This window comes from Mesocricetus auratus, unplaced genomic scaffold (assembly GCF_017639785.1).
Source record: "Mesocricetus auratus isolate SY011 unplaced genomic scaffold, BCM_Maur_2.0 Super-Scaffold_100013, whole genome shotgun sequence".
Taxonomy (NCBI): domain Eukaryota; kingdom Metazoa; phylum Chordata; class Mammalia; order Rodentia; family Cricetidae; genus Mesocricetus; species Mesocricetus auratus.
The window spans coordinates 699,189-717,232 of NW_024429196.1; the positions used below are offsets into that span (position 1 = coordinate 699,189).

Consider the following 18,044-nt stretch of genomic DNA (forward strand, 5'->3'; position numbering starts at 1 on the left):
CATGGCACAATGGCAGCCAATGCAGCTGAGGAAGCTGCTGGATACAGGACCTGACCCTGCGTTGAATTACTTATGACTGGAATGGCAGGATAACTCTGGTGACTGTGACAGAACTTGCTGATATTTGTTCTTTGGCAGCTACAGCAGGAATGGTTGCAAGGCAGAGAAGTCACACTGTCAGGCTTTGGCTGAAGGAGGGCAGCAGCAATTACAACAAAAACAATAAAGAAGGGGGTTTGGTGGGTAGGCTAGTGCACAGCATTTGCATAGTGTGTATCAGGTGCTGCTTTGTTACCCAGCTCTACCAAACCAAACCGTGTGTGTGTGTGTGTGTGTGTGTGTGTGTGTGTGTGTACAACAACAAAAGCAAAAACAAGATAACCCCAGCTGCTATCTGTTTCATATGACAATGTGGCATAGTTACTTCATGGACCTGAAACATCTAACTACACACCAACATTTTCTAGCCTTATTCATCTATTGCAATCTTCTTTATTAGTATGAGGTCTGATTTTGCTTCCTTTATTCCCATGTCAAAGTAGCTCCTAAACTGTTTATTCTAGAAGCTCCCATGGAACCACACCTATGGGCTTTTAGGCAAGCAGAAGGGGGACTACATACTTCTCCTGAGGTCCCATGAGGTCTGGTACCCTGGGCCAGGTGGGAAAGAAGAGAAACCTACTTAGTTGCACAGGCTACATCTGTGTTGATACCTCCCACGGTAAGGTCAGCCTTCTATCACCTCATGTAAATATTTATTTGTGTGTTTAAACTGTGTTTGTGATGTACATGTAAGTTTTTATGGATGTGTACACATGTAAGTCTGGGGTCATGTGCATGTGTGAGCACACAGTGACCAAGGATCAATGTCAGGTGATTTCTTGTTGATCTCCACCTTGGTTTCTGAAACAGGGTCTCTCCCTGAACCTAGAGCTCACTGATTTGACTAGGCTAGCTAGCTTGGGATCTGCTCATTTCTGTCTCCCCAGCACTGGGGCTATAGACTTATACCAGCACATCCAGCTTACATGGATGCTGTGGATTGGATTACCAACCAAGCCATCTCTTCAGACTCTCTGCTGCTATTTAAGATGAACTTATTTTCCTCCCCCAACCCTGTTCTCTTCAGTTACTCTTTGGTAAAAATGACAGGTGGTAGTTAGGAGTGCAAAATATGAGCCTTCTAGAAAGGTCCCTAAGAGTCCCTCAGGAAAGGCTCCAAGCCCACAGAGCCCAGCACAGGTCTTCACTGTCTCTTTCATGTCTCGCCTTCATCACTTTCTGTCTTCTGTTGCTAACACACCTGCAGTGCATGGGTGACTGAACACAGGGTCAGGACACATGCTTAAACCATCAGATCACCGACTGTCCTGATCTATTGTCTTGAGTCGGAAGAAATCTTTGAGAGTTGAGTCTGTGTGTGCCATTATGTCAATAGGCCACAACACATACACTTTACAAAACCTGAAAACTTTTTGAGTTATAACCCAGACATCTGACGAGGCTGCTTACTCTTATAGCCTTAGCTTTTAAACCCTGCAGACTTAAAACATCACAGGCAGTGCAGGCTTTGTTCAGTCACAGAACACATGACTTAAAATCAGGCATCTCTTCTTTCAAAGTGTGAAAGCTATCATATAAAAGGGACAGCACTTATGTCACCTGGCAGCAACACAAAGTTAGCATGCTGATTTTCTTGTTGTGATCTACTTTAAAAACAAGTTAGTTCAAGAGTTACTTTTTATGCCAAAGTTTTCAATTTTTGCTTGAAGAAGCACATACATGTAACTTATGTGCCATAAAACATATTTATAATGGAAAGATTGGCACATTTACATATAAGTTGGGTTTAATGTCAGAAGCATTATCATCTCATTTTTAAACTGTGGGAAGCTTGAAGGATAAATTAAAATATTTGACTGAAAACTACCAGTTGGTATTTTGAAAGCATTATTCTTCATGAGAAGTCTTGTACCGACATATCTAGATTTGACTAGAGACAACTAAGTGGAGATTTCTCACTCTTGTCTAAAATATCATCTTTGGGTTTACATTTCAAATGTAAATGCATCTGGTTGACAGAGGCTTAAAACTAATGCAGCAAACAAAATTACATTACACAAGGGGGCATGTTACAAAAAGAATATTTTGTTGGTTTTTCCTGATATAGGTCAGTGAACTCTAAGGGATGTTTGTGTGTTTTATTATTTGCTTTTTGGAGGGTAGTTGTTCTGGTCTCTGAGACAGAGTCTCACTGCTTATCCCAGGATGACTCCAAAATTATGATGCTCCTGCCTTAGCTTCCTCTCAAGTGCTGGGTTTAGACATGTGTCACATGTGATTTTGTATTGGTAACCATCAAAACGTTCTAGGTGGTTCAAAAATGTAGGTACACTTCATGTCTGTGTGAGAAGTCTCTCATAAACATATGTTAGCTAAAAGTGTATAAAATCAGATGCAGAATCAAAACTAAACAATCTTTGGACTTATCCTTTGTTAGGATGTCAAAGCTGCTGAGCCTTCGTCTAGATTGTTCCAGTTACTTCTCGTGCTGTTCATCAAAGGCAATGGATGCATTTGTCATTTATCATTTGTGTGCTAGCAAAAATAGTACCACAGAGAATCATGAAGGCTAATCAGTGTTCATGGACTATATATACATTGTTCAATCTGATTCAAATTCAGTAATGATTCTTTTACTTAGACCCCCAAACAGGCTCTGATTAAGAAAATTCCATCTCTATCCACCTTTAATACAAACCATGACAAGCAGGACTCAGATGCAGCTGCGACCTAACAAACAGTTTTGTGTACCCAAGCATCCCTTTTAGTAAAAAGTTGTATATGGGGGTAGTAAATGTATGGGCATCCTCTTCTCTTTGTGTGTGTGTGAGATAAGATGTTAACATTTCATGGAAGCCAAAAGTCAAAATTCTGGCTAGACTGGCTCTTCCTTGAGCAGCCAGGATCCACCTGTCTGTACCCTCCAACTCCCCAAAGTTCCACACCTGGCCTTTACATGGGTTCCTGGAATCCACACTCAAGTCTTCGTGCCTGAGCAGCTCACAGCAAGTGCTACCCCCACTAAGCCCACCTCCCCCGTCTACATGTGCTGGCTTGCACTAGAGCACAGACTTCCAACAGCATACCTTCACAGCGCCATTCTCATGTATGATGATGCAGTTATCAGCATCTTCTGAGAGCTGGTACAAGGCCTGAGCTGTAGCTCGATGCACGTTGGTGTCATTCGATTTTAGGTAACGCACTAATGGAGCCACTGCTTTGTGCTCACCAAAGGCCACTCTATTTCTTCCCCACATACAGCAGCAACAGATAGCTTCAGCCAGGTGGCGCCTCAGCTTGTCGTTATTCTGCACAAGGAGAAGAAACGAGTGTTCACCACAGTATTTCTGGGAGGCTGGGCTCATGCCTATTGCCTACTGAGATGCCAGGGAATCAGCAGAAGCACTCAGAGCCTATTTAGGAAGTACCTTGAAGGAGCTAGAATTTGCATTTTCTTTTTTAAAAATATTCTTTTTTTGGTTAAGGGTATCATGATGTAGCAATGAATAACCTTGAACTCACTCTGTAGACCAGACTGGTCTCTAACTTAGAGATCTACCTGCCTCTGCCTCTTGAATTGTAGGATTTCAGGGCTTGGACTTACTTCTATGAGCTGAATGTAAACTGTGCTATCACAGATGAGACAGATGTCCAACATCGGTCATTTGTTCCAGGAAGCATGATTGCCCAAAACCTAACAAATAGGGGCCAAATAGGGGCCAATGAGATGACCAGTAGGTAAATGGTCTTGCCACTGAGACTGATGACCTGAGTTCCATCCTGGACCCTCATGGTGAAAGTTGTTGTATGACCTCCACGTGTGCATCATGGTGTGTGCATGCATGTGCGTACACACACACACACACACAATGTAAAAAACCTTATAAGTTATTGTTACTTATTAATAAAAATATTTCTAGAATATTGGATATTCTTCAAGAACTAATTCATTTGATTGGGACAAGTGGATTAACTCTACTTTTTCAACCTATGTGTATGTGTGTGGCACACATGCATGTTTGCATGTACATAGGTACACCTGTGTGAATGGGATACAGGTGTCCCTGGAGGTTGACTATGGGTGGTTGTCTTTGATCACTTTCAACTCTATAAATTGAGGTGGGGTCTTTTGAACCCAGGTCTTGCTTATTCAGCTATTCTAGCTAGCCACTTTGCCATGTGATCCCTCATCCCTGCTTCCTATGCTCTGGAATCACAGACAGGCCAACATATACACTTGACATGTATGTGGGTGCTGCAGCTCTGAAATCTACTTTTCATACTTGAGTGGCAACTGCTTTTACCTGTAGAGACCTCAAATCTCACCTTAATTTCTTAATGGGAGAAGACAGAAAAGCACATACAGTGGCATCCACTGGACTGTCTGCTGCCCTTTCTCTATTTTCCTTATGCAAACCAGACTTTTGGCTTAGAATTACCTCCTATAAGAACAGCATAACTGCCCGGCCTGAGTTCCAGAGCCTGCAGATCGCCTGGGAACTGCACAGAGCTCCCAATCCCGGCGGGAGCATCAGGTAAACAGGCCAGCTTCCCGGCCTGTGTTCCAGAGCCTGCAGATCTCCTGAGAACTGCACAGAGCTCCCAATCCCGGCGGGAGCAAAGCACCCCAGACTCCAGATCTTCTCTCCCACCAACGATTCCAGGAAAGGAGAGGAGGCTGGGAGTACAGGGAAGTAGCTGTCCCTCTGGCATCATCAGGTAAACAGGCCAGCTTCCCGGCCTGAGTTCCAGAGCCTGCAGATCGCCTGGGAACTGCACAGAGCTCCCAATCCCGGCGGGAGCATCAGGTAAACAGGCCAGCTTCCCGGCCTGTGTTCCAGAGCCTGCAGATCTCCTGAGAACTGCACAGAGCTCCCAATCCCGGCGGGAGCAAAGCACCCCAGACTCCAGATCTTCTCTCCCACCAACGATTCCAGGAAAGGAGAGGAGGCTGGGAGTACAGGGAAGTAGCTGTCCCTCTGGCATCATCAGGTAAACAGGCCAGCTTCCCGGCCTGAGTTCCAGAGCCTGCAGATCGCCTGGGAACTGCACAGAGCTCCCAATCCCGGCGGGAGCATCAGGTAAACAGGCCAGCTTCCCGGCCTGTGTTCCAGAGCCTGCAGATCGCCTGGGAACTGCACAGAGCTCCCAATCCCGGAGGGAGCATCAGGTAAACAGGCCAGCTTCCCGGCCTGTGTTCCAGAGCCTGCAGATCGCCTGGGAACTGCACAGAGCTCCCAATACCGGCGGGAGCAAAGCACCCCAGACTCCAGATCTTCTCTCCCACCAACGATTCCAGGAAAGGAGAGGAGGCTGGGAGTACAGGGAAGTAGCTGTCCCTCTGGCATCATCAGGTAAACAGGCCAGCTTCCCAGCCTGAGTTCCAGAGCCTGCAGATCGCCTGGGAACTGCACAGAGCTCCCAATCCCGGCGGGAGCCAAGCACCCCAGACTCCAGATCTTCTCTCCCACCAAAGAGACCAGGAAACTACAGGAACCAGGGAGACCAGGGGAGTAGCTGTTCCGGATCAGGTACAACAGGACCCAGCATAGGGTCCAGGGGACCAGGTAGGAGGCTAAGCGCCCCAGATTCCTGTTCTTCTTCTCTACCCACGGACCAGCATTTGGACAAGGCATAGAAGAACCACCAGATTACTGGACTTACTAGCACCCACCAAAGGGAACTCTGGTCCCCAGACCAGGAAGGGGCTCTTTCTGCACCCACTAAAAGAAGAGATGGGAAAGAGACAATACAAAAACACAGTCAGCAACAGAAAAACAAATATGACACCGCCAGATTCTAGAGACTCCACACCAGCAAGACCCCAATATTCAAACGCGAAGGAAGCAGAAGAGAACGATCTTAAAAGCACTTTCATGAAAATGATAGAGGCCCTAAAAGAGGATATTGGAAAATCCCTCAAAGAAATGGAAGAAAAAACAAACCAAAAAATGCAAGAAATGGAAGAAAAAACAAACCAAAAAATGCAAGAATTGGAAGAAAAAACAAACCAAAAACGGCACGAAATGGAAGAAGAAATGAAGCAAAAAATGCAAGAAATGGAAGAAAAAGCAAAGCAAAAAATGCAAGAATTAGAAGAAGAAACATACCAAATAAGGCAGGAAATGGAAGAAGCAACAAAGCAAAAAATGCAAGAAATGGTAGAAAAAACAAAGCAAAAAATAAAAAAAATGGAGGAAGAAACAAACCAAAAAAGGCAGGAAAGGGAAGAAGAAACAAAGCACAAAATCCAAGAAATGGAACAAAAAGCAAACCAAAAAATGCAAGAAATGGAAGAAAGAACAAACCAAAAAATTCATAAAAGGCAACAAACGGACGAACAGATAAACAGAAAATTGCAAGAAGCAATGCAAATGCTGCAAGGGTTGAAAACTGAAATAGAGACACTAAAAAAAACACAATCTGAAGAAAGGCAGAAAATAGAAAAGCTGGACAAACAGTCAGGCACTACCAATACAAGCATTACCAACAGAATAGAAGAGATGGAAGAGAGAATCTCAAGTGTTGAAGATACATTAGGAGAAATGGATTTATCAACCAAAGAAAACCTTAAATCCAACAAATCCTTAACACAAAACATCCAGGAATTATGGGACACCATGAAAAGACCAAACATAAGAATAATAGGTATAGAAGAAGGAGAAGAAATCCACCTCAAAGGGGCAGAAGGCATATTCAACAAAATCATAGAAGAAAACTTTCCCAACCTTAAGAAAGACATGCCAATGAAGGTACAAGAAGCCTACAGAACACCAAATAGAGTGGACCACAAAAAAAATCCCCTCGCCACATAATAATCAAGACCCCAAACATACAGAATAAAGAAAGAATATTAAGAGCAGCTAAGGAAAAAGGTCAAGTAACATATAAAGGCAGACCTATCAGAATTACACCTGATTTCTCCATGGAAACTCTGAAAGCCAGAAGGTCCTGGATAGATATTCTACCTACACTAAGAGACCATGGATGCCAGCCCAGACTACTATACCCGGCAAAGCTCTCAATCACTATAGACGGAGAAAACAAGATATTCCATGACAAAACTAGATTCAACCAATATGTGTCCACTAACCCAGCCCTACAGAAAATTTTGGAAGGAAAACTCCAACCCAAGGAAGCTAACTACAACCAGAAAAACATAAGCATTAGAGAATCCCTCTCTACCAACAGCCAAAAGAACAAAGGGGCGAAATTCCACCCATAATTCCACCAACAACAACCATCGCAAATCGAAGAAGGATGAGCAATCAATGGTCATTAATATCCCTCAATATTAATGGCCTTAACTCACCCATAAAAAGACACAGACTAGCAGAATGGATTCGAAGACAGAACCCTTCCTTCTGCTGCATACAAGAAACACACCTCACCCTCAAAGACAGACATTACTTGAGAGTTAAAGGTTGGGAAAAAATTTTTCAATCAAATGGACCCAAGAAACAAGCAGGGGTAGCAATCCTAATATCTAACAAACTAGACTTTAAAATAAAATCAATCAAAAGAGATGAAGGAGGTCATTACATACTCATCACAGGTGAAACCCACCAAGACGAAGTGTCTATCCTGAACATCTATGCCCCCAATACAAAGGCATCCACATTCGTTAAAGAAACATTATTAGAACTTAAATCTCATCTAAAGCCCCACACAGTTATAGTGGGAGATTTCAACACACCACTCTCACCACTAGACAAGAATACCAGACAGGAACTCAACAAAGAAGCAAAGGGTCTAATAGAAGTAATGACCCAACTGGGATTAACAGATATCTATAGAACATTTCATCCACATAAAAAAGAATATACCTTCTTCTCACCACCACATGGAACCTTCTCAAAAATCGACCACATACTTGGCAACATATCAAACCTCAGCAGCTACAAAAAAATTGGAATAACTCCATGCATCTTATCAGACCACCATGCCTTAAAATTAGAATTCAACAACAACACAAAGTGCAGAAAACCTACAAACTCATGGAAATTGAATAATGCTCAACTGCACCATCCCTGGGTCAAAGAGGAAATAAAAAAAGAAATTAAAGACTTCCTCGAACTCAATGAGAATGAAGACACAACATACCCAAACCTATGGGACACTTTGAAAGCAGTGCTACGGGGAAGTTCATAGCACTAAGTGCTCACATGAAGAAACAGGAAAACAGTTATACCAGAGAATTAACATCACAGCTAAAAGCTCTAGAACACAAAGAAGCAAACTCCCCCAGGAGGAGTAGACGCCAGGAAATAATCAAATTGAGGGCTGAAATCAACAAAGTAGAAACCAGGAAAACAATACAAAGAATCAATGCAACGAAGAGTTGGTTCTTTGAGAAAATCAACAAGATAGACAAACCTTTGTCCAAACTTACCAAACAGCAGAGAGTGAACACGCAAATTAACAAAATCAGAAATGAAAAGGGGGACATAACAACAGACTCTGAGGAAATCCAGAGAATCATTAGGTCATACTTTGAAAACCTGTACTCCACAAAATTCGAAAATTTAAAGGAAATGGATGACTTCCTGGACAGCTATCATTTGCCAAAACTAAATCAAGAACAGATAAGCAATTTAAATAGACCTATAACCCCTATGGAAATAGAAGCTGTCATCAAAAGTCTCCCAACCAAAAAAAGTCCAGGTCCAGATGGCCTCAGTGCAGAATTCTACCACAAATTCAAAGAACAGCTTATACCAATTCTTCTCAAAGTGTTCCACACAATAGAAGCAGAAGGGTCTTTGCCAAACTCTTTCTATGAGGCTTCAATAACCTTGATCCCCAAGCCACACAAAGATACAACCAAGAAAGAGAACTTCAGACCAATATCCCTCATGAACATTGATGCAAAAATACTCAATAAAATACTGGCAAATCGGATCCAAGAACACATCAAAACAATCATTCACCACGATCAAGTAGGTTTCATCCCAGGGATGCAGGGATGGTTCAACATACGAAAATCCATCAACGTAATCCACCATATAAACAAGCTGAAAAACAAAAATCACATGATCATCTCACTAGATGCTGAAAAAGCCTTTGACAAAATCCAACATCCCTTCATGATAAAGGTCTTGGAGAGATCTGGGATAACAGGGACATACTTAAACATAATAAAAGCCATATACAGTAAACCAACAGCCAACATCAAACTAAATGGACAGAAACTCAACGCAATTCCTCTAAAATCAGGAACAAAACAAGGCTGTCCACTCTCTCCATACCTTTTCAACATGGTACTTGAAGTTCTAGCTATAGCCATACGACAACAAAGGGGGATCAAGGGGATACAAATTGGGAAGGAAGAAGTCAAACTTTCACTGTTTGCAGACGATATGATAGTTTATATCAGTGACCCAAAGAACTCTACCAGGGAACTCTTACAGCTGATTAACACCTTCAGCAAAGTGGCAGGTTACAAGATCAACTCAAGAAAGTCAGTAGCCCTACTATATACAGATGATAAAAGGGCTGAAAGAGAAATCAGAGAAACATCACCCTTTACAATTGCCACAAACAACATAAAATACCTTGGGGTAACGCTAACCAAACAAGTGAAAGACCTGTATCGTAAGAACTTTGAATCTTTAAAGAAAGAAATTAAAGAAGCCCTCAGAAAATGGAAAGATCTCCCATGCTCTTGGATAGGTAGGATCAATGTAGTAAAAATGGCAATCCTGCCAAAAGCAATCTACAGATTCAATGCTATCCCCATTAAAATCCCAGCACAATTCTTCACAGACCTTGAAAGAACAATAATCAATTTTGTATGGAAAAACAAAAGACCCAGGATAGCCAAAACAACCCTGTTCAACAAGGCAACGTCCGGAGGCATCACTATCCCTGACCTCAAGCTCTATTATAGAGCTATAGTCCTGAAAACAGCTTGGTATTGGCACAAAAATAGACAGGCAGACCAATGGAATCGAATTGAAAATCCGGGTATTAACCCACACACGTACGAACATCTGATCTTCGACAAAGAAGCTAAAAATATACAATGGAATAAAGAAAGCATCTTCAACAAATGGTGCTGGCATAATTGGAGACTGGCATGTAGAAAAATGCGGATCGATCCATGTTTATCGCCATGCACAAAACTTAAGTCCAAATGGATCAAAGACCTCAACATAAATCCAGCCACACTGAACCTCTTAGAAGAGAAAGTGGGTGGTACCCTTGAAAGAATTGGTACAGGAGACAGCTTCCTGAACATAACACCAGTAGCACAGACAGTGAGATCAACAATTAATAAATGGGACCTACTGAAACTGAGAAGCTTCTGTAAGGCAAAGGACACAGTCAGCAAGACAAAAAGGCAGCCCACAGAATGGGAAAAATATTCACTAATCCCACATCTGACAGAGGGTTGATCTCCAAAATTTACAAAGAACTCAAGAAGCAAGTCTCCAAAACAGCAAAGGACCCAATTAAGAAGTGGGCTGCAGAACTAAATAGAGAGTTTTCAATAGAGGAGTCTAAAATGGCTGAGAGGCACTTGAGAAAGTGCTCAACATCCTTAGCCATCCGGGAAATGCAAATCAAAGCAACTCTGAGATACCATCTCACTCCTGTCAGAATGGCTAAAATCAAAAACACCAATGACAATTTATGCTGGAGAGGATGTGGTGAAAGGGGGACACTCCTCCATTGCTGGTGGGAGTGCCAACTGGTTCAGCCACTTTGGAAAGCAGTATGGAGATTCCTCAGAAAAATGGGAATAAACCTACCACAAGACCCAGCAACTGCACTCTTAGGCATATATCCAAAAGATGCCCATTCATATAACAAAGATGTCTGTTCCACTATGTTCATAGCAGCTTTATTTGTAATAGCCAGAACTTGGAAGCAACCTAGATGTCCCTCACCCGAAGAATGGATAGAGAAAATGTGGTACATCTACACAATGGAGTACTATTCAGCAGAAAAAATAATGGAATCATGAGATTCGCAGGCAAATGGATGACACTAGAAGAAACCATCCTGAGTGAGGTAACCCAGTCACAAAAAGAGAAACATGGCATGTACTCTCTCATATATGGATTTTAGACATAGATCTGGGGAGTGCCAGCCTACAATCCTATGGCCAGAGAGTCTGGGAAACAGAAACTTCATTTACTGGCTGGTTAAGTACTGAGCTGAACTCAAGAAAGCCAGTATCAGAGAGGGAGGACTGATGATCAAAGGGATTAAGACTGGGCTGGTTGAACCCCCAGAAACAGCTGACCAGACAAAGGTTAACTCTTGAATCCCAGGCATCAGCCTGGGAATCCAGCATGGGACTGATCAAGACCCCCTGAATCTGGGTGTCAGTGAGGAGGCCTAGGTAATCTATTGAGCCTTGGACAGCAGATCAGTACCCATCCCAAGTATACACACGGTCTCTGGACTCCCATAGAACAATGTGAGGTGCACTCTCACCCTGAACTCTTGGGGAAGGGTCTAGGCCCTGCCCTATATGAAATGACAGACTATGGACACCCCCATGGAGGGCCTCACCCTCCCTGGGGGAATGAGGGGATAACGGGGGGGGATGGGGGGTGGGCACAGGAGGAGGGGAGGGAAAGGGAGAGGGACCTCGTACTGACTTGTGAAGCAACTTTGTTTCTTATCTAAATTTAAAATGGAAAATAAAAAAAATATTAATATAAAAAAAAAAAAAAAAAAAAAAAAAAGAACAGCATAACTGAGTGTGATGTGGTTTTCCATTGTCCTGTTCTCTTGACGCAGAGAGCTTGTTACCCTCTGAGTCTGACAGATCCTCTTAGAAATGCTGGTGTCCTACAGTGTTTGCATTTCTGTTTTGTCCCGCTGCTGCCAACTGCTACTCCAGCTCTGCCCAGATACCTCTGGGAATGGTGAAGTCATCGTCTGAAGGCCCTGCTCTAGCTGTCACAGTTTTAAATAAACAGTATAGTACTGCTAACATCGTCCAGCTCAGAACTGTCACAGTCCAGGCTTCTAAGCTAGGAAAGGAACAATTCAACTTCTAATGACAGTGGCAAGGAAGATGACAGCTAACATTTACATAACAGCACTTATGTTTGCCACAGCTTTGCTTGCCAACAACAAATAATAAAAAGCCTTTATTTAACAAAGACCTTGCATATCAATATTGTTTGTAAAATATACCTTTGTGTCATCAATCTTAGGGAAACTCAAGAGTTGAAGACAATCTTACACTTCACAAGCAATGGACATGAAACTTCAATTCAGATCTCTGGAGTTCACGTTCCTTGCTTTTTTGTCTATTGTGATTTGAGATACCACATGAAAACAAGGCATTACTTACTGTGTTGGCAAGTTTGGACAGCAGAGGAACAACTCCATGGTCTGTAATAACAGCTAAGTTTTCTTGGTCTTTTGCTATGTTGGTGATAGCGGCGCAGACACTTGCCAGGACTTCTTTATTATCTGACTTCAATAAATTGACAACAAGTTCTAAACCACCAACGAAGGAACGAACCATTTCTCCAGCATCCTGAGTAAAAGAGAAACACCTTCTCTTAGGCTAGTTTACAAAAGGTAGAAATAATAATAAGGCTATTAGGTATATTTTAAGATAAAAGAAACATTTAGTATATTTCTGTATTTTCAAATTCTATGTATATATAAGTATGTTTATGTATGTAATGTTGAATATGTTCCCAACATGTATACACAGATTGGTTTGAATATTTACCATAGGAGCTACTGAGAAGGTAGCAAAACACAGTTGGTTTTTAATATCTGCAGGCAGTTATATAGTTACTACAAGCATTGAAGTAGGCAATAGTGCACCACTGCTCTTTGGAGGAAACACAGAGTTAGGTTCTGACCAGCTCTGGGGACAATATTTTTGCCAACTGATCAATATATAACATTATTGTTATGTTTCAGTTTGAGCACTCCTCATTTTATATATTAAGCAATCACATTTATTTATTTATTTATTCATTAATTTGGGGGGTATGCTTGCCACAGCACACTAGTAGTCGGAGGACAGCTTGCAGGATTCGGTTCTCTCTTTATTTCCAGAGGATCTGACTTAGGGGTGAGACTTCATTGCAGTGCCTTTACCAGCTGAGTCATCATGCTGGTATGTACATGTATATTTTCAACTTATTAACATTAACACCATGACCAACAGCACTATAACTCATGTATAGAAGCTTGTCAAACACATATTTACTCTGAAAAGTACATCAAAGCCTTCTTGTGCTTAAGAACCACAGGCAATACTTCAGTATAATGCCTGGGGACTGTTTAGCAGTGAAATAGTGAACACAAAGCACAAAAATATGAAAAATGTGGCTCCAGGTGGACTCCCAAACAGCCCCACATTTCCAGTATGAGCTGAAACAAAAATGCTAAGTGACCTGTGTGACCTGTTCAGCTTCAGCCAACAGCACACAGGCCAAAGATCTGGACTCTATACACTTCTGCTCGTCTCCAAGAATGGCTGTGAAAAGGCCTCAAGAGTGAGCTGGGGTTACAAAGAGGCTTCTATCAAGAATCAGTGAATGAGCATGTTGATATACACACTGCGTGCCATTGTGATGGACACATCTGGTGGGGAAACCAAATGTGCACTGAGAAAAGACATGATTCCGGGCAGACATAGTGGTTCAATCTTGTAATGATAGTCTGGGGCTGAGGCAGGAGGACTGTGAATCTGATGAAAGCCTGGACTGCAGGACCCTGCCTCCACAAGGGGGCAATAGGAAAGGTAAGGGAAATACAGTGAATAGCACACCACCAGACAGGTGGGTAGGGCGGAGACATGCTAGGGACTGATATAAATAGCGGGATATAACGTCTTTAGGAGACACTGCCTGAACTGTATGTAAATGTGCTAGCCTGACTAAGCCTTACCATGATCCTGCACAGTAGGTATGATTATTGATTATTTCAAGTTTGGATCTTTCAAACTGATTTAAAAATTTAAAACTGGTTTACAGATGTTGAACCTTATAAACTAGATTATATCCCGAGCAAAGGCAAGATGCCACGTGAACTTTATCAATTGTCAATTTGATTTCCATATTCCCACACCTCCTAAGTTCTTCCATGGTGCACCTGATGTGGGAGAAAATTCAAGCTCCAAAACTCAGTTACTAAGACATTCTTTGCAGCCTGGTCTTTATCTATAGCCTCAATCTGATCACTTCTAATATCTGACACAAGCACTATTCCACTGGCTTCTGCTGAAAACTGAGGTAAGAGGCTCCTAAAACACGTCACCCAAAGCACAGACCACTACAGGTAGTGAATGGCTTCCTTGTTTCTCTTTTACCTTGAACTTTATCTTCTAGGTGGGCAGGTCATTCATTATTCACTAACCGTGCCAGTGTCTAGCAGTTAGTGCTTATTCAAATCATGGTCTTTCCCATTGCAAGCCTGTAGGGAGCACAGGTGCCTTTGTGCTCCTAGACACGCACTAGGAGAACCTGGAATGTTTAGCACATGGGGTTGTACCTTCAAAGGAAGGAATACAAAATGCAGAAAAATCCCCACAGGATTTTTCACATATGAGAGCTGTTATTTTGAGTGACATTCCCCCCAAATTTTATACTGCTTAATCATTGTGTTTGTAAGATTAAGACTCAGCAATAGCTGGGGCTTCCTCCCCCACTCCAGAGCTCTGTTTATCTCTATCTGTACAATAGAAGATAGATGGTAGATGGATGGATGACAGTATAGTAGATAGATAGATAGCTGGATAGATAGATCGTAGATAGTGACAAATACAGATAGATGATAGATAACTTGATGGCTTGATAGAAACATACCTCTCCCATAACGAACTGTCACATAAATCTGAATTATCTTTCATATTTCATGTAAGTCTCCTTATCAGTAAGCTTCTAGAAAACTATTAATTTTTCTTCCATTTCCTTCTCTGAACTCATTGTTCACCTTAGTACTACCTGTATAAATTATCTGTGGAAATGATGATGACAAGTGACCATAAATATCTCACATTTAGTTTTTAGTGCATTAAATAATTACTGTCATTGTACCAATGACACTGTGGAACAATCCCTTTCCTTGATATGGGCTTTTCTACAATCCCCTTTCTTAGTCAGGCCACCAATCCCCAGCCTTCCTCTCTATCTTAGCACTGTTGCTGGGGATCTCTTCCCTTCTGCTTCCTCACCCACATTCCCCTTCATACACTGATGATCACACACACACACACACACACACACACACACACACACACACACACACACACACACACCTCGAAAATATCCAGATTCATAATATCCAAAGACTGGACATTTCCACCTGAAAGAGAGCAAATTCACCGTCTTCCTTCGAAGTCACAGTCCTCTTGTGTTTGGTGAAGCTTACAACATGTTCCAGTTGTCAAAGATAATCAAACAAAAGTAATTGTTCCATATCTTTGTTGACTGCCTCTTCAGGCACCAGTTTTGACTGTATTTCTCCATCATTTATTCCTTACATTTGCTCTATGTGTCACACTGCTGCTGTAATAGGCTAAATTCTAATTATTTCCATCTAGGTTCCCACAATAGCTTTATTAGTCACCCACCCATGCATTTTCAAGTTACCTGTGCTCACTTAAAACACTTCAAGTGCTCAGGGCACCCAAAAAACACAGGCACATGTAGGGAGGAAATTACAATTATTGGCGAGAGAAGTTAGGCAAAGATCTCCCTTCACATGCCTCTCTTTCCTAATAACAGGTAAGAAGAATGTGGGGTTGCAAATTCAGATACTAAGTTGGTGGTGATGGGGAGTGAGCAGAGAATGGGTATAGATGCATGGATCCAGACTCACTGGACTAGGCTCAATATAGGTTAATATAATTTTATTCAGGGAGAAGGCACTTACACAGGAAACAGATGACCGCCACAAGTTCCTGCTCCAAGAATCTACACAGGCTGCTCTCTGCATCCCGACTGGAAGCAAAAAAGAGCCACCTGTGTCCCAACCCCAGACATAAAACCCGTCTCCATCATGTCCACACCTGTGACCATGGCCAAACGGGAGTGGTCAGTGCTACAGGTAAGGGCAGAGTTGATATCTCACTATAATTTCCCTTTTAGTTTAAAGATTTAGGCTTAATACAAAACTATATTTAAGATAGCAAATATCAAGTGTGCTCTAGGGGAAGGAAATGTAAGAACATACATACTTCAGACCTATAGCCAGATTGCTGGGCGTTGATGGCTCATGCCTTTAATCCCAGCACTTGGGAGGCAGAGGCAGGTGGATCTCGAGGCCAGTCTGGTCTACAGAGCGAGTTCCAGACAACCTCCAAAGCAATACAGAGAAGCCCTATATCCAAAAACCAAAAAAATAAAAAGACTTATAGCCAGTGAAGCAACATAGAGCAAATGGCAAGAAAGATATATCCAGTCTAGGGTAAAGGAATAACAGAGATTACTACAGAGCTGCCCTAAGCTGGAAAGTTTAAGTCTTGTACCTAATATTTGTATTTAGGAAGAGAGAACAATAATTGTGACAGTCTAATCTTCACCTCACCAAAGACCTGAGAAGGAGGATAACAATACTAGGGTAGGCAGGAAGGGCAAGCTGTAGCTGATAAGCAAATCTGTGACAGAAGCTGTAGTCCCAAATGCCAGACAAACAAAGGAATTGACACCCTAACCCTGTTGTGAATTGGCCCCTTTCCTGAACATTATAAACACTTCTGCTGAAAGAAGAAAGGGGACTTGAACAAAAAAGGAAGAGATCTTAACCAACAACAAGAACACAGAAATAAAACAATACAGAAAAAACACAGAAGTCACAACACAGAAATAAAAACAAAACATGCACATGCACACAGTAATAATAATGTATTTCTTCCAAAATCTAAAAATCCAATGCAAAGGCCCCTAATGAAAATTACCTACAAGAAATTCCTGGTAAACCATTTAAAATGATTATAACTATGGCCAAATAATTCAAGCAAGACAAAGACAATGATATGAATGAACTAATGAAGTCAATCTAAGACAAGTTAAATTGTTGAAGAAAGCCCAAACTGAAAAGATGCTGGAAATGAAAAACTCAGATAAGTCACTGAAAATTCCAGTGGAAAACATCACCAACAGAATGGACCAACAGAAAAGAAGGGATGGAAGACCAGACAGAAGAATCATTCACTCAGTAAAGGTCAATGGGAAATTTTTAAAAGTATGAATGGAAGTCACCTAACCTCCAAATTCTGGGAAGAGGAAGAGAAGAAGGAAGAAGAGGAAGAACAAAACTCAGTCCATATCTATTACCCTATATAAAACTCAACTCCAAGTATATCAAGGATCAACATAACATTTTATACCCTGAATCTGGTAGGGGAGAACTTGAACTCAGTGACACAATAAGGGACTATCTAAAGAGGATCCTGGGTAGAATAGGTATTAAGACCAACAATTAATAAATGGGACCTCATTAAATTTAAAAGATTCTGATTCCAGTGAAGAGGCAGGATATAAGATGGAAGTCTTTACCAGATACACATCTGACAAAGGTTACTCTCTAGGATGTATAAAGTATTAAAAACAAAGCAACAATCCATGAGCATCAAGAAAACGAGGTACCCAGTTTAAAAATTGGACATGGTACTAAACAGAGAGTTTACAAAAGATAAAATACAAATGCCTTGGAAACATATTTTTAAATATTCAACACCCTTGGTCATTAAAGAAATTAAGTTAAAACTACATTGATATTTCATTTTACCCTAGTCAGAATGTCTAAGATAAAACAATACTCATAGCAAATACCGAAACAGATGTTGGAGAAAGGGAAACTCTTATTTACTGTTGCTGGGAGTGATATGGAAATTAGTATGGAATTTCTTCCAGCATCTAAAATTAATTTTCCACCTGATCTAGCTACCCTACTCTTGGTCTTATGCTCAAAGGACCATTATATCCTACTATAGAGGTACTTTCTCATCCATGGTCATTCTTGTTCTTTAACAATAGTCAGGACATGGA

General features: G+C 41.6%; 1 protein-coding gene across 4 annotated transcripts in view; it reads right to left on the reverse strand.

Moving 5' to 3' along the window:
• Odad2 (outer dynein arm docking complex subunit 2) overlaps positions 1-18,044 on the reverse strand; it is a 147,300-nt gene that overhangs the window by 28,704 nt on the left and 100,552 nt on the right. For 3 of the 4 annotated variants that reach the window (XR_005880642.1, XM_040755252.1, XM_040755255.1), the window contains 2 exons: positions 12,380-12,568; positions 3,150-3,371 (listed from right to left, as the gene is read on the reverse strand). Coding sequence is in view for 3 of the 4 variants with exons in the window: in XM_040755252.1 (XP_040611186.1) it covers positions 3,150-3,371; positions 12,380-12,568 (411 nt within the window). In the remaining variant the exon portion in view is untranslated. Of the gene's footprint in view, positions 1-3,149; positions 3,372-12,379; positions 12,569-18,044 lie in introns of those variants that run through there. The other variant, XM_040755254.1, reaches the window with a different exon arrangement.